Source organism: Orbicella franksi, chromosome 4 (genome assembly GCF_964199315.1).
Source record: "Orbicella franksi chromosome 4, jaOrbFran1.1, whole genome shotgun sequence".
Taxonomy (NCBI): domain Eukaryota; kingdom Metazoa; phylum Cnidaria; class Anthozoa; order Scleractinia; family Merulinidae; genus Orbicella; species Orbicella franksi.
In genome coordinates, this window is record NC_138148.1 from 6,514,095 (window position 1) to 6,533,996 (window position 19,902).

A 19,902-nucleotide genomic window follows, 5' to 3' on the forward strand; every position below is an offset into this window, starting at 1 on the left:
CAGAAAGTTGTAAATGATTGTACTAAGTTGTTTAATAAATACCTCTGGAGAAGGCAGAGAAGAGAATACATAACATTTTTGGAAGCAAAAAGGATTTAAGAGTCCCTGTCCATAAAAATGGAAAATAACTCGGCAAGAGTCGAAAATTCGATTTCACTCAAATTTTCATGGTAGATAGGCTAGGGCATGACAAAAACTAGTGGATAGTTTTTTTGGCAAAATATCCTTTTATTTCAAAGAAATATGCAAATTACCAAATTCCGTTAAAATCGTCATTTAACGCACCATTTTATTACACAAGTTTGAGAGCCTCGCATGCAAAACCACATCATTCTTCCGTCTTTAAAACACTCAAATATTTTTGTGCAATGTTTCAATATGTACTTGGTGTGTTTTAGGGAATGTTGCGTTGTCTCTTTGGGTGCAAAATAATTAAATTTCGAAGACATGTATTTCATTCACTTAAAAGTACTTCGTGAATATAATTAATTTTCAGCATGTGCGAAACCTTCAAATGGATCAAGCTTCAGGTGGTTGAATCGCAGAAGGATGGTCTACAGATTCCTGTAAAAATTTCTTTGGGCAAATGATTGTGAGCGACGCGAGAGCTTTTGAAAGTACGTCAAAAATGCAAATATTTGACCATCCGTCGTCAAATGTCAATTTACGGGTTAGACGTATATTTCAGCATGCGCTACATGACTTGACCTATGTTAAGTTGAAATAGACACAGAGTTGATAATTATTTATATGACGATTTTAACGGAATTTGGTAATTTGCATATTTCTTTGAAATAAAAGGATATTTTGCCAAAAAAACTATCCACTAGTTTTTGTCATGCCCTAGCCTATCTACCATAAGAATATGAGCGAAATCGAATTTTCGACCCTTGCCGCAAAATTAAGAATTTGTCTGATTTTTACAGGCAGGCACTCTTAATTATAGTAATTTTACCATAAAGCGACAAGCCTCGACAACTCCATAATCGTGTCTGCGTTCGGATGTCTTTTAATTTCGCATAAAAGTTTGTTTGCATTTGGACAGATGCATCATAAGCGAAAACGATCCCTAGGGCATTCATGCTCTTACGCCCAATCCCAGGGGTGCCGCTGTGCTATCTCTTGAACAGCCAAACGAAACGGCCTCGGTTTTCGTATAATTTACTCTCAACCCAGAACAAGATCGGAATTTCCCAAGCATGCAAGTGAAAAACACGTTTTGCACACTCAATATTAGACACGAAAACAATGAGATCGTCGGTATATTGAACTAACATAAACTCTCCCTTTCCAATTTGGAGGCCGTGAATATCCTTGTTGGTTTGGATCGCAGTTGCTAAAATTTCCGCAGCAATAATAAATAAGTAGGGAGACAGTGGATCGCCGTCTTCTTGCTTTTCCACCTCCACAAGCCAAACAGCTAAGTTATTCACCGAGTTGGTGTCTTTCGATGCAGGTCCATACCACGCGCAGTCTCTGTTTTCCTGGAAAATTCGTGGAGAACAACTCAAAACAAGTAAGCGTGCGAGTATGAGTGTGAGCGTGACGTGCGAGCAGCGAGCGGCGAGTAGCGGGGGCGTCAGAGGACGCGCTACTTTGCGGCTCGCGGCTTAGCGTCAATCTCGCACGCTCTCGACTGCTCACTTCTATCATGTTGCGCTCTACTTTGCGTTCCTCCGCATGGATATTCGAGCGAAAGAGAAACTGTTCGCAGTCCAATACCGGTCTGACAATGGCCTCGAAACGTCAACATCACGGATTCGCTATCGGGATTAAAACGGATTCCGCTCAAAGTTCGAGCAATAAGTGCAAAAATTAGTTACTAAACTTGAAAATCTATTCACAGCACAATAACTTTTTGAATACTATTTAAAACATCTAACTATAATTCGTTTCTCTAAGTGACCCCGCGATTAAATCCCCAAGCATTCTCGAGAAATTTTATGTCAAACCTCTTAAGATTGCTTAATGCATTTGTTATTGTGTTTTCAACTAACGCGAAACGTCCGTTTTAATTGAAATATGGATAACTTCAAGTTCAATTTTTTCTTCCCGGGGAGAGTTTGAGAGCTTAAGCCCTAACACGATCTTCTTTCCTTTATTCAAAATATTACCATGCTATGATTTTTTTTTTTTTTGGTAACTTTGTTTTTGCCATTATTGCTCGAATGTTCTGCGGAAATCACGTTAATTATTAACATAAAAAAAATGGAAAAGCTGTATATATGAAACTGTAGGAAGTCTAATAATTCTGGTTATTATTATTTTGGAGTAACATTTCCTGATTTCAGTTTCATTTTCTGTTATAAACAATTTTCTCAGTTTGGCCGAAAAGGACTGTGAGGATAAGTAATCCAAGCAAAGCTAAAGTAGTGACCATCTCCGCTATCATTGCTCATTTTATTACTTAGCGCACGCTCTCATGCAGACGTGGCGAGCGAATTTGCGCGCGCAGTAAGGATGCGCAGAAACAATTAGCGAACTAGCAAATTAGCGAACGTCCTTAATTATGAAGGATGGTTAGGGATGTCCTTTTGTTGTTTTGTTTGCTCTCTAACAGGTTTTTCGAAGAAAGAGACTTCCTTAATTAATATTTCCGCGCCGATTCTTAAAGCCAAGGAGCATGACAATATCACTTCATTATGACTGGCTGAGAACAGGCAAATAAATGGTTAATTTTTAATTTGCACTGGGAAGCAAATCAATAATTCACGATTTGTTTGCCGCATTCACCCATTAATGAGGCAAACAGCCAAAATAGCGTGAATGATTTATACGATTGTGATTTCACGCTAAACAGCAACCTGTTTGTCTTAAGTATGTTAAGACCTCTAGCGCGATAGAATAGAGATAGAGTTTGGACAGTTTGCTAAAATTGACTTCCTACCAACTGAAATTTAGCTGAATGAGGTTTTAGTACATGCCATACTCATTGCAAAGAGAAATTCCTCCTGGTCCCAAATATGCAATTTACCAAACTATTTTTATCGTTTAAAAATGCGCAAGTGATGTTGCTGCGTTCTTTTTGAGGATAATGTATTAATGTTCGCAAAATAGCCGTTGATGGCACAGATAAAAAGAAACTCATTTATTGTTGGTGAATTACTTCAAAGTTAGCGACGACAAAACATCGCCTACTATAACCTTCCACCTGAGCTAAAACGAAGCTGTAGATGAAAATAAATAAATAAATAAGTAAACAAATAAATAAATAAATAAATAAATAAAAAATAAGAAAAGTTAAACATGTCAAATATCAAAAGAATGGAAGACTGTAGGAATAAACATGGCTATAAACTAAGTTAAATTTAAAAAACTCTGTCATTGATAAAGGCTCTCCGTAAATGTTTGATATTCTTTTGTAAGAATTGTTTGATCTACTCGCAGGCACGTGCAAGCGACACGTCAAATTTACCTCGGAGGTAGATGGCCGCGCTCTTCTTGGTCACATGATTAAAAACCTTACTCTACCACTGGATGTGCGTAATCCCTGCAGAAGTCAATGTGTTATGAAGAGTCGCTGCGTGTCAATCAACATAGGTCCAGTGATAAACGACAAAGTGATTTGCGAGCTGAGTAATTCGGATCACTCTTTACACCCTGACGATCTGAAAACCCGACCAGGCTTTACCTACACCGGCACTGAGGTGAGAGATTAATATTCAGCTTTAAATTCTTCTTTATTTGTAAAGAAAGAATAATAAGATCCTTAGCCTGCCAGCGGTCTCTTTCTTTTACCTAATGTGCTACGGCAATACACGAAGGTGAAGCAAAAGATGGACGATCCTATGGCTAGCTCGCTTCATCGCTTCTTGTTTCTTTTCCCAACTTGTATAATTTGAAATTTCCCTATCATGCGGCTGATCTCAGGAGCAAAAACTGTCGGCTCGTTGTCTGGTAAGATCTTCAACGAAATCGAAGCAAAATTTCAAACAAAGGACATTTTGCAAAGTTTGTACGTTCAAAGCCTTTAAAACCTCAAGCTTTAATAATACTCCAAAGCTAAAGTTGATTTTATTTTGTTCTCATCAGAACGCGTGTTCTAGTAATCCTTGCATTAATAATGGAACATGCTTGAGTGGATTTACAGACAGGAAATATCACTGCGTGTGTCCGGCTTACCTAACTGGTGAAAACTGCGACAAAGGTAAACACAGGCAGTAGTTAGCCAAGAGTAAACATGAAACGGGTAGGTGAGAAACTCTCCCACTGTCCCCTCTTCCTTTCCCCACTCCCCCCTCCCTCCCTCTAACCAGGTTTTTCGACCCCTTCTCAGGCTAGCAGTAGTTTACAGGCTCGAAAAACAAATATTGTTCCCTTTTTAACTGTCACTAAAACCTTAGATTTTTGCGATATCTGTATTTTTTTTTTTAGTGTCAAAAAGCCATATTACACTTGCGTAGTACGACTAAAGGCTGATAGAAACGAGGGGTTTTGCTCCCGGGTTTTGTTCCACCGGCACGCTCCGGTAAAGAGCAGAGCTCCTCCATGTGTACCAATGGTTTCATCGACGTACTTCATTCTCGGGAGCAAAATTTCCACCCTGCAAAATGCTCCACAACGTTAAACCGGTTAAATATTTAGGGGCAAGATCCCGGGGCAAATTGAACAAAATATAGAGTAAACTCCCCCACTATGCTCCCCAGTGTGTACAAGTCGTGCAAATTGATCCTGAAGCATGTTCCTAGAACAAAACCCCTCTTGCGTATCGGCCTTAAAACTACTGGTTATGTTTATATGAAAGTTTCTTTGGATCAATAACACCATGAACATCATCACCGCATCACTACTCTACTGAAGTAATGGCTAAAATTCTTATGGCATCTGTTGCTCTGAGACAAATTGATATATACATTTTTCTGTGTCTTCCGGATTTAGGTCTTGTAGAGTCTTGTAGGATATTCTATGACGTATACAAGTAAGTCATTAAAGACTCGGAAAATATTGAAAACGCGTTGAGTGCCACCCTGCAAGCAGAGCCTTTTCTTAAAAAGAGATTTTGCTTTTTTTTTTTTTTAGTTCAGTATTCTTTTGCTAAAACCTCGTTTAATGGGTTTTTACTTAGAAAATCGTTATGGCCTAGTTAATGGGCCATGAAAGCTGATATACACTAGTCTATGATTAAACATAAGTAGGTGTATACTGCAGACCGGAGCAGCGCCTTTGGCAAGACCTTCTATCAACATCTGCGCATGCATATGTTTATGAGCCATTGAAAGGAAGCCTTTAATTCTTAAGTTTTTTCAAGAGGCATGGTGTTTTGGCTCTTTTTGTTTTTTGTTTTACCTCTTTTAGGTTTCCGGTTTGTTCACGCTAATTTCTTAAATAGCCAATTGTTGACTGTTTCGTTTCGTCCTCGTAATAACAGCAGTTATTTATAGATTGCAGTTCTAACCAGTACAAGATGCGAGATGGAGTACGAGAGCAGTTGTTTAATTTCAATGCAGTTGCGTTCCTAGAGTTTTCAGTTCTCCTTGTTTCCAACGAGTTGAAAAGGAGACTATCTGCGCTACATCGCTGTGAAAAGTGATAGTCGAGAGCATAATAAACACTGGGTTTGAAACTCCTACTTGTGCAATGATCTAAAGTTTGTTAACATCACTTAGTGTGACGATTATTTAAACTTTTATTAACCCCTTAATGATAGATAACTTCACATTCATTAGGTCAAGGGTGAGTCCGCTGGTTATGCTCCACATTGACTCAAAACCAGTTTCTGTTCGCTGTCACTTCGGAGATTTTGGATGTGGAGATGGAGGATGGACGCCGGTCATGAAGATTAACGGCAGCAAGGTATATTACACGTTACTAGCTACTAGTAAGCCAAAGTTTTTAAAACTCAGTTCAGAATATTCAGTTGCTTCATACAAATACCTTTTAAGCCATGCATTACATTTAAAAAACGATTTAAGTTATCTCTGGTAAACTCAATTTAACAGAAACAGGTTTTGGTTTGTGGTTTTCCTTTTCACTCCTCCTCAGAACACTTTTAACTATGACTCGCTGTACTGGAGCGATAAAAATGAATACAACCTTCCTGGAGGGGAGACTGGGTTTGACTCACAAGAGACCAAGTTACCAACCTACTGGAACACATCTTTCTCCAAGATCTGTCTTGGTATGAAGATCGGCCAACAGATTAACTTCATTGTCATCAACAAGCACGCCAACTCTCTGTACTCCATGATCGCTGACGGCCAATACCGCGCCACCTCACTGGGTCGTGACACGTGGAAGAAGTTGATTGGTTCACAGGCCTCCTTGCAGCTCTACTGTAACAGTGAAGGGTTCAATGTTGTGTGTACTGATTCTTTCTATTCAAAAGCAAGAATCGGCATCCTTGGAAATAATGCAAACGACTGCAAGTTATGTGATTCCAGAATCGGGTTTGGAACAGGAGGATTTCCTGATGACTCCAACACGTGTGGAAACGAGGCTGTGATCCAGTCAGATAATGGAAACAAACACATCAAAGCCACGGGTTACATCCTGGTGTAATGAGAGGAAAGTGATACAGAAACTTTACAAACCTGTAGAAGATCTGCTGATAGAAAAACAGTAAAGTGCAAACTAGAAACTAAAATGATTTCGTTAGTTTGATCTTAGTGGCATAAAAGTAGGTTATGTTAGATATATATATATTTTCTTTTGTAAGAAACAGCTTTTAGGTATATAACAAATAAACGCTTGCTGGGAATTGACTTTTTCTACTGATATTTGAACATTTTCTATTCACGCATGACACATTAAATGACTTCAAACCTCGAGATTTAAGCAACTGGTGTTCATCCTCACAAATCAGGGAAACTTAATGAAGCGCAAGTATCTTTTAGAGGGCGAGGTTACTTAGATGCGATGTTCTTGTTCACCATTGTTAAATTCAATCATTTATTTCGAGCAAAATTCCCTGCTAATATTATACAACTTTCCCCCCCTCCCTCAAAATAACCTAACAATAACCCCTTTTCCCTGGAAATAACTACCTCTTACTAACCGAGTTCGAAGGCCGTACTATAAGTTTCGGACCGTGTCTTTTCCCTATCGATTTATGGCTTATGCACGAAGGGCGCAGGCCATAAATTGAAGGTTAAAAATGAGAATCCGTAACTTACAGTACGGACCGAGAAGACGAGGTTAGTAAGATATTTTTTATATCGCTACTTGTGAGTCTGCCGGGTTAGGGAACGATTTCTTTTCACGCGGAACGGCTTGAAATTTCTGACGCACGTCCGAAAGAAGAACGAGTCAATTCAGTGACATCGTTTTTAAGTCGTTAGCTGGTTTTAATGCTCAATTTTAGAAGTAAAAGAACGTTTTAAACTTTTATTAGCTATAAAAGTTAAGAATTAACGCTTGGCGATAAATCACGAAACATTTTAGCAACAAAAACAGCTTTAAATTTTAGCGGGTCGTACTGAATTAAATGGGTGGACTAGTTTCTCTGACAACATATCCTGTGTCTTTAATTTGTTGTTTTGGGCTTAATGGCTTTGAAGTAAAATGTCAAATGCTAGGTGTCCACAAGCGGTTTTATTTCTGCAGGTGCGCGGTTTCCTAAGCAAATTTCATCAACTTTCAGCTCTTTCAACTGTCGCCAAATCAGTAACGCTTTCTGACTCTGAGTACGCCATTTTTTCTGGATGGCAATTTAGATACTATTCCTTTCTAGGGACACCTTAGAATGGGTTGTAAAATGCAGTCTTTTACTTTGTTTTTCAAGATCGTGCACTATTATACGATATACAGCGTGCTTAACCCAATGGGAGTTTGTTTGCTTTTTTATGAATTTATGGATTCAGTGATTAGCCAACGAACAGCGACATGTCAAACAGCCTTATGACCAACTGGTCGGGCAGCCAAGCAAACGTGCATCAGATTTGAGATAAAAACAAACTGAGAAATCAAAACAAATTGTTTGATTTGAGGTGATACGAATCGATGAGAATTACACTAGCTAACCCCTTCTGTTCTAAGAATAACCAACATCCAGTTTCTTTTGCATACATGAACAAAGTTGGGAAACAAAGTTTGCCACCGAGTTCAGTCGATTTTTTAGTTACCGACATGAATTAACTCCTCCTTCACCTCCTCCTCTTCCCGCTCGACCCACTTGTCGTCGTCGTCGTTGTCACCAATTAAGTTCAGTCAATTCCTTAGTTACCGATGCAGTTAAAACTCCTGCACCTCCTCATTCCCGTTGTCTTCGATCTTCCTCTTCCACCTCCACAAGCCAAGCAGCTAAGTTATTTACCAACTTAAAGTTGATGTCTTTCAATGCAGGTCTAGACTACGAGCAGTCTCTCTTTTTCTCGAAAATCCTTGGGGAAAAAGGCAAAACAAGTGAGCGTACGAGCGTGAGTGTGATCGTGACGCGCGAGCGGCGACGCCCCCAGCTACGAGTAGCGCGGGCGTCTAGGCGCTTTCTTTTCATCAGAGCGCTTTCTTTGCTAACCTGACATTAAGTGGAGCGAGTGACGAAGTAGTAAGCTTGTAGTGAGCTTTCTGGTTTTTTACCAGGCCAAGCTGCTTATTTTCGTAGAGAAGTTCGACGTCTCCAGGTATTAAAGCTGGTTTGTGTTTTGGGGACGAAATTTTGCCTTCGAGCGAGCTCGACCAGGAGAGCATTGAGAGCATCATTTGCAGAGAAAGCTCTCTGTCAAAACATAATATTGAAGTTTAGATTTTCTTTATCTAAATGCCTATCCAGGCCAGCCCGAATTGCTCTCATCGAATAATATTAGACTGCAATATTTGCAGTCGTGGGAGCAAGCGTTGGCGTACAATCTACGCAAAATATTTACGAGCTCTTATTTTGCAAACTTGTTTAATAGCTTCTTAAGTGCTTTCTCCTTTCGCCGGGCTCAAAAAAAATTACAAAAACCCTAGAATGAGAGTGGGTAACAACTTTTCGTCTTTTTGCATGTTTTTTATTTGTCACATTTTTAATTTAAAGACTGTTGAACAGAGTGAAACTTGGTTCAAACAAAGCGAAAATCTCGCAACGAGCTTGTGTATTTGAACATTGTGACAAGTTACAAATTACCGTCAAAAACATCAACAGCGTATGAGGTGAAATTTTTGGTGTTTTTTGGTTCCCCTTTATCGACCAGCAAGTTTATCCTTCTTCTCTTAGTACGAAAGCAAACCATTCTGCCATCGTGACATTAGTTTTTGTGAGTGAGACTTGAATCCTTGAAGTCGGTTTTGAGCATTGGGGAATATCACTCAATGTTCCAGTTCTTGACTAAAGGAGGCGGCTGCATGTCTTCCGTCACTACCTCCCTGATTGGCTAAAATACAGAACCGCCGGGTACCAAAAAAGCCAAATATCGATTTGAAAGCTTTCAGTTTGTTCGGAAACAAAGCGAAGTCGGCCGTTAAAAGAGCCGACCTTCTCAGTTGGACTTGAATTAACTTATTCAGCCCTCGTTTCCTTTCACTATGCTTAATGTTCTGATGTGCGCCATTTTATTGGTTTCGTCTGGTCTCATACAAGAGGCAATCTGTTCTAAAGGTGAGTTCTGTCTATTTTTTCTGTTGATAGTTTTTCTTTCCTTAAGGTGGTTCATCAAAAATTAAAGTTGCCGAACAATGTTTTTGAAACTTTCCCTGAATGTTACCTATCAAGCACTGTTTGAAAAAATGCAATAAAAAGAATGGGTCATCATGCTCGCTAAAGAGATATGATTGGTCAATCTTACGCCATGTATGCCTAACCACACGCGTTATATGATCATTTATTTCATAATTTATGGGAAAATGACACAATTCTAAACGACATTTGAGTCAAAACGTTCCTCGAATCGTTGTTTTCGAGGTCATAATTCGCATCCTCGAGTAACGGTTTTGTGCACTCTTTTAGCTATATCTTTTGTTCCTTCCTAACAACTTTTTTTCTTAAAAAACAGGCCGAGTAGGTAGCTAGATTTCAACATGGAAGGGGTAGGGAGACGCGGAAGGCGAAAAACTCTTTCACTGTCTCGTCCTCTCCCCACTCTTCCCTCCCTCTCTCTGTTCAGTGCTTACGCCCGCTACTCAGATTCGCAGTAGTTTACAAGCTCGATGAACAAATATTGCTCCTTTCTTAACTGTCAATAGAATCTTAGGTCTTTGCGACATCTGTACTTTTCTTTTAATGTCAAAAAAGGTCGTATTACACTTGCGTCTTACACGGTTAAAACTGCATGTCGTGTTAACAAAGTTTCTTCGGATCAATGTCAGCATCACGACCTATGTCCACGGAAATAAAATCCTTATTACTAAAATACTTATGGCATCCGTTGCTCTGAGACAAATTTAAATATACATTTTTCTGTGTCTTCCAACTTAAGGTCCTGTAGAGCCTTGTAGGATACTGTATGACGTATACAAGTAAGGCAAATCGTGAATTATGTTTTAGTGGAACCACCTATAACGTCATCACTTTCCTCATTTGCATAATACAAAAACGTAAATATATCTAAAATGAAAAAAGATATTCCATAAAGGAAAACGCCATTCTTCTTTACTTTGAAAAGCCTTTGAAATAAGCAGCAATTACTTCATAGGCACTTTAAAAATGCACAAGTGAACTGAAAACTTTAGCAACTTCAAGTTAATGTCTTTCGATACAGGTCCAGACTACGAGAAGTTTCTCTTTTCCTCGAAAATTCTTGAGGAAAAACGCAAAACAAGTCAGCGTGCGATCGTAAAAGTGAGCGTAACGTTAGAGCGGTAAACAGTGAGCGACGATGCCGCCAGCCACTAGTAGCGAAAGCGTCGGAAGACACGCTACTTTGCCTTTCCTGGCTTCGCGTCGACAATCTCGCACGCTCGCGACTGCTCATTTCTGTTATTTTGTTCCATTCTTCTTTACGTTCTTCCAACGGATGTTCGTGCAAAAGAGAAACTGCCCGTAGTCTCATATCGATTTGACAAGGGGCTCGAAACGTCAACGTCACGGACTCGCTATCGGGATTAATTATTAACACGAAAATTAGAGAAATAGTTTATATGAAACGAATCTGATAACTCTGGTTACTTTTTGGAGAACCGTTTCCTGATTTCAATTACATTTTCTCTTATAAACAATTTTCTCAGTTTGGCCGAAAAGGATTACGGCACTGGCAATACCGCCTAACAAGGCAGCAAACCCTTGATAGGTCGCCAAACCAAGATGTATGACTATACATAAGACATTAATATCCCAATAAATAATTGATAGTTGCTAATGGACTTCAATGAGATGTTATGTAAATAGGAACACGAAAGATGTTATCACAACTCAGTTTAAGAACATCGACAATATCCACTTCCTAATATCAACACTCAAACTCTCCTTACTGGTTTGTTGCCGTAAGCGAAGTTTTAGTTGGAGGAATTTGAGCCGTTGTTCTCTGTCGTTTATTTTAATAATTATTTCTCGAAATAAGGAAATAAGACGCCGGCAGGATGTTTTGCTTACCAGAGGTGAAAAATTCCTGGAATTGTTATTTGCTGCCAAGAATTGTAATAAATTATCAGTAAAGGAGGGAATTTCGTTTTCCCTTTTGCGAAGAAAACATTACTCTTTCTACTGTCAATGACAAAAAGGAATGAAAGTAAAGCAATTAACTTAAAAACAAACCAGCTCATTCAATGTTCCAGTCATAGACTAATGAGGGCCGCTATCTTCGAAAAAAAAAAAACAAAACAACAGCAACAACAACAAAAAAACAACTTCTGTGATTGGCTGAAATAAACACGGTAATATTAAGAGGCAAATAATGCCTTCAAGAGCTTCAGTTTGTTCGGAAACAAAGCGAGGTCGGTCGTTAAAAGAGCTGAGCTTCTTATTGAAATTGAACTTGTTCAGCCTTCGTTTCCTTTCACTATGCTCTATTTTCTGATGTGCGCCATTTTATTGGTTTCTTGTGGCCTCATACAAGAAGCAATCTGTTCTAAAGGTGAGTTCTGTCTATTTTTTTTTCTGTTGATAATTTTTCTTCCTTAATGACTTATTTTCCAATAATAAGGCGTACTTTGTATTCTCGTGCTATTTTCTTAATTTTACAGCAAGAGTTCAACTTTGATCCAGCTATATTAGTTTACTTAATTATGAAGGCTGGGTTGGGACTTCCTTTTATTGCTTAGTTTGCTCCATAACATTTTTTTTTTCGAAGAAAGAGACCTCCTTAATAAATATTTCCACGCCGATTCTTAAAGTCATGTAACATGACAATATCACTTTATTGTGATTGGCTGAGCACAAGCAAATAAATTGTTAATTTTTAATTTGTACTGCGAGGCAAATCAATAATTCACGATTTATTTGCCGTATTCACGGGTTAATGAGACAAACAGCCCAAACAGCGTAAATAATTTATATAATTGTGGTTTCACACTAAACAGGAGTAGTAAACAGTGTGTAGCTTTCTAGGCTAGTCGATCTCTTTTTGGGATTTTACACACCAAGAGAAAAAATAACAACAAACGAAAACACAAACAAGCAAATACTCATCGACAGCACGGTTTGATGTTTAATTGGTGTTCACCTTCACAAGTCAGGGAAACTAAATAAGACGCAAGTGTTTTCCATATTATTTTATAATAAAGTTTCCATGTAACGCGCGCTCTGATTGGTTGAAACAGCGTGCTTTATTAGAGAACAGAGCACGGGTTGATGACGGCATGTTGGCTGCCAAATTTTTACTTCGGAATTTTGACAAATTTGACCCAAATTAAACATTCCCTGTGACTCAGACAAACGCGGTGGAAGCGAGCTATTTTTCTGCAGTAAATATGGCTCACAGAGACCATTGTTAGCAACAGTAGTGTTAAAACTGTACTAAAATAACAAGTTTTGCTAGATTCCCGCCGACAAAACATGTACAGCTGCAGCGAAATAAACAAATTCTCAACCTAAACAGTGCTTCGATAAAGACATTATATTTGTTACGAAGGCAGAAATTATACTAAGAAGTAAAACAGCGACAGAAAACAACCATTGAACTGTTTCTGTTTATGATGAGAAGCTTTATTTTTGTAAATTTACAATTAAAAATGCTCAGTTGCTCAAACAACACTTACATGCAGTGTAGTAACGCTCGTTCTCCGGTCATCTCGGCGAAGTAAACCGAAGTAAACCGACGAGTGGTCAGTGCAAAACTTGCTCTGATATTCTCTTCTGTGCTCGGAGTAGAACCAGTGGGAGCCGTTAAGTCTAACTTTTACGCTAGTTCGGGCAATCTTGCTGCATGCGGCTACAAGCCGTAAATAACTGTAGCTCCTTTCGAATTCAACTCGGCATTTCGCATTTTCGTTCCGTAAATTCCACTGGAAAAGTGCTCGTTTTCATGGGCCACAATATGGCCGGATTCCTCTGGACTATAAACCGTTACCTGCCTTTAGATCCGTATTTAAAAATTAACTTAAAAGCGAACTTTGAAGACATCGTTCTTCTCTCGAAAGCCGCTCAAACTACTCGAAACTGAAAGCTAGCTGAAGTCCAGTTTGTGATTGACAGCTGTCGCTTCGTTAGCCAATCAAATTATTTGAACAATTCTAACAAGGATTGTGATTGGCTTATTTTAGCGTGCTTTATCAGAGAACAGTGCATGGCTGACGCCACTATTGCTCGTTTGGAAAATAAAGTTTGGTTTGAAAATTCAGCCGAATGCGTGGGGAAATTATCTGATTCTTTATCATAAAACAAATAAAGAAGCATCGACCGTGCTCTGTTTTGTTGTAAAGCACTTAGGAAGCGGTAGAGCACTCAAGAAGTAAGGAAAAACACTCGACTACGTCTCGTGTTTTCCCCTACACTTCTTTCGTGCTCTACCGTTTCCTGCGTGCTTTACAACAGAACAGAGCACAGTCGAGGCTTCTTTATTTGTTAAATATTGCAAGTAGTGTAAGTATTAATATCGTAACTTTAAAAAAAGTTAAATGTATTGTTTTGTAGAGTAAGTTCTGTAATTGCATCGTATTGTTAAGTAGTGTAAGTAGTGTTAGTAAGTTGTGTTACTGTTGTAAATAGTTGTCGCTTCTGTAATTAGTAGCTGTACCGTTGTTGTAAGTAGTGTGAATCACAATTAAAGTATACATATATACAAAAAAAAATAAAATAAAATAAAAATAAATAAATAAATAAATAAATAAATAAATAAATAAATAAAAAAATGCTGTTGATCCTTTAAAATATTATGGCTCCATTTTCTCTCCTGTTAACCATTGATAAGTTCGATGGTTCCCTAAAACTTATTTTGCAGAGTTTCGCTGAATATTAAAATATCCCCTATTCCTTCAAAATACTGATAACAAAAGATTTAGATAAACATTCTAGAATGAAAACTAGCGTCATGAGAACGGCGAAACGTTGTCCTTCAAAATAATCTACCCAATTCTCTTGTTCCTTTCAAATAAACAGCCATGTTTCCGTTACAGTAAACACCCGCATATAAGAACCTAGAATTTTTGGGTTCAGGCTGAATGGGTTCTTATATTTTGGGGTAGTTTTTCCGAACTCAGGCTGATTAGGTTCTTAGTAGGTTCTTATTTGTAGGAGTTGTCATAGTGATACCATTCAGAGAGCTACTGTAGTACTAGTATGTCATAATGGTTGAACATTTGTATTTTAAACCGCAAAAATGCCAAGCCTTATTTTTTAAACAATAATAAATTCAGTATCATACGCTACCATATTTACAGTTGTATTTGATAATAATGTAAATTGTTAACAGCAATATAAATATATAAATAAAAACAGCAAAAATAAATAAAAACCCAATTTAGGGAATTAAAATTGAACCAATTTGAAAATAATCAAATACAATGTGAAACAAAATATCAATTTTCTTGCGTATTGAAATAAAGATGCATTGTACTGTACACAGAAAGAACAAACATTTTCTTTGGGTATCACTGTTACAGTTGGAATGAAAAAGACAAGCAGTAATGTGTATTTCACATGAGCAAAAGTCAGGGCACTCTACAGATTCAAGTCCCAAGGCTACACCAGTATAATTTTATACAGTATTCTATACTCTGTATTTAAAAGATTTTCAATTAAACAAATAATTTTCATGGTGTTTCTCAGAAATTTCACAATTTCTATCAATTAAAATCCAGTATTTTCGCTACAAAATAAGAGTGTTTTTTTGTATAAGAACCTATTGTTCTTTGCCAGCCTAAATAGGTTCTTATATATTTGGGTATTAAAATGCCCAATTTCAGCCTGTAGGTTCTTAAATCACTAGGTTCTTATACGCGGGTGTTTACTGTATTTGCAAAACGGCTGAGAGGACAAGGTCTAGGTAAGAATGTCGCGCAGTCGCTAGATTTAGTATCCAGATTATCCGATGCTTTTTCTCGCTCATGTGACGGGATAAGGTGCTTCTCGAACCATTCGTTAGTAAGTTATCGTGTTTATAATGAACACCAAGTTTCAACACTTAGGGGGTAGTTATTCATTACGTATTGTGACATGTGACCTTGAAAAGCTCATTTTTGAAGTCAGACTGCAAAGTCCTTTAACGTGGTACCAAAAGTCTCCCACAGAGTTCTTTTATATAAAAAAAGTAATTTCTAAGGTAGTTGGGGGTCTTTCGATGCGAGTATGATGAAGGGCTAACGCTGAACACGTTTACGTCACGAACTCGCTGTGGCAGTTATTTCACCCTTAGAAACGTTAAGATGAAAAATAGATAAGAAGTCCGTATAAAATGAAGTCTGGTAATTGTGCACATGATTTAAAGACTGACCGTCCCCTGGTTTTAATACCATTTCTTATTTTTAAAAACCATTTGCTAAACATCTAAACTAAGTATAATAAAAACAGAAGAACGAGAAAATGACTCATCAAAATATGAACCGAAGATTTACATCCCCAGTGTCAACAAATAATTTCTTTTTACTGGTTTGTTGCCCTAACTATGGCAATGCTGGGTAATTAGATTAGTCTGAACCGTTGTTAAACCCGAAGAATAATCTCGAAGGACAGTAGAACACTAGTTCCCATCAATGTATATTTTATTTTGCAATATTAACTTACCTATTACGGTGTGTAAAGCATGAAGATCCCCCCTCTTCAGAAACAATGCCAGTCCATTTATTAGCTTGTGTCCAAACGTGGTCGTTGGAGCTGAACATTACTTCAGCTCCATTGAGTCCGTTAAATGACACTACGGTTGAACGTCTAGACAGATCCGCGAACGTGAAACATTTCCATGCAAAAAAATTCATTTGTTGAGTAAATCGTGTATCTTTCATCACTTGAATAAGCTCAGCAACGACTTATTTGCAACCGGAACAGATGGAACCGTACCAGCCAGCAACTCGAGCGCAGAACTCACTTGAGCTTGCTTTTCCAATTACACAGTGTTTCTGTACAAACGTTTACTAACTTTACCACTGAAGCAAAACACTTGATAAATAAATTGTATCGCGCTTCCCACTCGACTGCGAACCCTGCCAGCAGATTGGCAAATTGCTACTGTCTAACAGGAATCGAAGGATCGAGTGAACTTCACATCCATACCTATATCTCGAATTAATGACTACGTCGCCGGTGAAGCAGTCAAACAAGGGAGTAATCCGGCTCATTAGTAGATGTTCCGCGTATTTTTCGCTCAGGCGGCCGTTTTGTTGCTCCCACGAGGGCGGAAACGTTTCTGGCACCCTATCCAGGGCCGGGGAGGCGTTCAGTTGCCGGATCCAAAGCGCGTCTCCATCATCTGTGTGCTCAGGCTTCATGTGAGACCATTTAACACTCACTACTTGTAAGCTATGTCGGTTATGAAATACTGTATTTTTCATGATCAGGGAAAGATGAGTTACTTATGAGAGACTGAGGCAAATATAATTTCTCCTCGACCTTCATGCTCGTGAAAGCATTACATTTACCAAACTCTTTTGTAGATGTTTACTATTGGCCTTTGTGTGGACTTCCAAAAACGATCTTATATAATTATAAATCATGTGGAAGATAACGAGGTGTAATTCCAGTCCAATGTGTTTGTCGTTGTTTTTGGCTAAACGGTTTTTAAGTGAAATGTCAAATGCTACGTGTCTTCAAGCACAGGTTTTATTTCTGCAGGTGCATGGTTTCCCATGCAAATTGCCATTACTTCCATTCTTTTCTTTAAGGAGGGTGTTCACTTGCCTTCAGATAACTCTTTCGCACGCTGTTCTCAGTATGCTTTTCGATCGAAACCTTTAATCATTTTTAACTGCAATCTTTATGGAACCGGTGATTGAACGAATAGCACCTGACCCAGTTAGAGAATACAAGATATGGACCAATATCAAGTCGAACAAATGTCAGTGTCATTCATGCGAGAAATGCTCTGACGTCAGTTAAAGTTGAAAGAGAAAAGATGCAAGGGCAGGTGTGCTGACCTCCTGTCGAAGTTGGGGGAGTGGGGAGTGGGGCTGAAGTCACGATACTGCTGCTTCCACTTCAAACTGAGTGTGATTTGTTACTTATAATGATAAATAGTTAAATGAACTACATACGTATGCAATTTGTCGAGTTTGGTTAGGAACAGGAAGTTGGTTTTGCATTAATTTGAAAACGCAAAAATGATTGGCTTGTTCAAAAGAGTCATTCTGAACAGTTGTTTCCTAACAATAAACAAACTCTTAATGAGTGAGTGATTGATGGACTGCGCTAACCGAAAGCCTATTGGTACAAGTTGGCGCCAAAAATAACACAAGGCCAAAGAAACAACATCATTGTTGTCAGTTCACAACCAAATCTATTGCAGGGAATTGGTCAGTAGCCAACTCCACCTTCACGAGATCTATATCGGCTATGCATTCCTTTGTCATCTCTTGGATGTTGTTCTTGATGCGTTTCCTCGTAACCGATTTCAGCGGCTCTTCCGGAGGTCAGTTTCCCTTGGTTTATTATTATTTTTCAACACCTATTTCTCATCACTTTGACAAACAAGCTTTGCAAAAACGTTATTATCATTGATGGTCATTACTTACGAACGTTCTTGTTCTTTATTGTCTGTTTTCTAACTATTTCTTAAAAGACAGCATCGTTCCTGAAGGGTGGTTTCATTTGTAGCCTTATTATCCAAAGAAATCCCCGAATCACCTCGATTCACAAGAAAACTAAACTTTGTCCTATTTTGCAATAAATTCTGGATGATGTTATAATTGACGTAACTTGAAACGAAGTTTCTTTATATTCCTGCGTTCAGATTAAATTTCAAAGGCAGTCTTTGTGACGGGGCATAATTTTATCAATCGCTTAAACAGATTAGAACCTTTGAAAACTAGCTTCGACTGATGAATGGGCCTAATTTAAAGTACAGTGGATGTGTGGCTAAAGCAGATGTTAGAATACATCGTTTTCAATTAGACATTGTATCTTTAAAGAACGTTATGAGAAATAAAGAATTAAGAATAATATCAGAATTCTCTCTCTAAGTTTATCTTTATTCTAAGAAAAATTGATAACTGCAGTTCAGAGAATCGAAAGTGGAGTAAAGTCCTCCTGGTTACGTCACATTTTCTATCGTCACTCGATCATTACAAAACCCCCAAAAGACAAAAGGTTGTTAGTAGGCAGTAGTAACAGCTTTTGGATTTACTTGGTAAAAAAAAAAAAAAAGAAAGAAAAAAGAAAAAAGGAAACGACCCTAAGTTAGCCTTAAGTCAGTTTTGTATTTTTCAGTTATTCCAAATCAACAGGCAAAATCCTTAACCGCATTAATCGAAATATCTCAGGCCAAAAAATATTCTCCTACTGCATATTATTTGTTTACCATATCGTTAATTAAAGGTAAGAAATTTAGGGAACCACGAAAACGGCGAACTTTGAAAAGTCATTTGTAATATGATAACACAAACAAAGGTGAAAAGTCGCAATTAAGGTCAGTATATAAATCAATGTGTTTATACCTTTGTTTTTCGTTTCTTCTATCAAGAAGAGAGAGAGAGAGAGGGAGAGAGAGAGAAAAAAGAGAAAACAATAAGGACCGAGGCTAGCGATAAAAAAGAACAACTTTCCAACGTATAGGAGTGTTGGAAGCGAGAAAAAGTGATAAAATATTTAAGCACTAAGCGTTGCGAAATGAAAGTGGTAATATTGTCACTTTTTTCTTTCGTAATGCTAAGTGTTTACATATCTTATTGCTTTGCACGGCTTTCAACACTGCCCTGTTGTGTCTTTTTTTCATATATATGCTAATTTCCAATCGTTTTGTGTTAAATATAAACTTTAATATGACCTCATAGAGGCCGAGTTGTCTTGGGTTAAAATCACTAGTTCTCTATCGCTGAGCGCCATTATCCGTTATTCTGAGGAAAAAAAAAAAATTACGATATTTTATTTTAGCGTGAATTTAGCAGAAGTTTCGTTCTTTCTTTTTTATCGTTCAAGGTTGTTATAGTTATTATTTACACTTTTGCCAACTGTGCGGCTAAAAAGTGAATCAAATTGCACCATGTTGTGGTAAGAAATTTAATTATTTTTTGGGGGGCGAAGAACAGTGGGGCACGAAACTGTTAGCACGTTGTTAGAGTAAGTTATTGTCAATAGCTACGCGTCGTTTGGTGTCTAAAATTGAAAAAGAAAAAAAAAGGTATTGTGTTAACACTCCCGCATTGTTAATTTTTCTCAATTTTTTGGGAAAAAGTAACATTCAGCAACAAACCATTAATTTCACTACTGTACATACAACATGTTTCGCTGGAGGCGAGAAAAATGGAGCAAACTGGAAAAAATATATTCTTTTTACACTTTCATAGAAAATTTGCCAATAAATATCTTTGGGTTTAATTGATTTACGCATGATATAGGTTTTTCGAGTATCTTCGGCCACTCAATAACTGGCATTCAGGAAAAGAAAGTAATGTTTCAATATTTGAAATTTTTAATGAATACTAATAGACAAAAGTGTTTATTGTGTTAATTTCTTGACTCATGTCACT

General features: G+C 37.8%; 2 protein-coding genes across 2 annotated transcripts; both read left to right on the forward strand.

Moving 5' to 3' along the window:
• Nucleotides 1-3,233: 3,233 nt before the first annotated feature.
• Nucleotides 3,234-5,011, forward strand: LOC145484298 (fibulin-7-like). Its single transcript, XM_081462942.1, has 3 exons — nt 3,234-3,647; nt 4,033-4,147; nt 4,888-5,011. The coding sequence occupies exons 1-3, from the start codon at nt 3,450-3,452 to the stop codon at nt 4,920-4,922; spliced, it is 348 nt and encodes a 115-aa protein (XP_081319068.1). The 5' UTR covers nt 3,234-3,449; the 3' UTR covers nt 4,923-5,011.
• On the forward strand, nt 5,010-7,741 carry LOC145484321 (putative skeletal organic matrix protein 5). Its single transcript, XM_081462958.1, has 2 exons — nt 5,010-5,793; nt 5,983-7,741. Exons 1-2 carry the CDS (start codon nt 5,641-5,643, stop codon nt 6,496-6,498), a joined length of 669 nt encoding a protein of 222 aa, XP_081319084.1. The 5' UTR covers nt 5,010-5,640; the 3' UTR covers nt 6,499-7,741.
• The last annotated feature ends 12,161 nt before the right edge of the window (nt 7,742-19,902 follow it).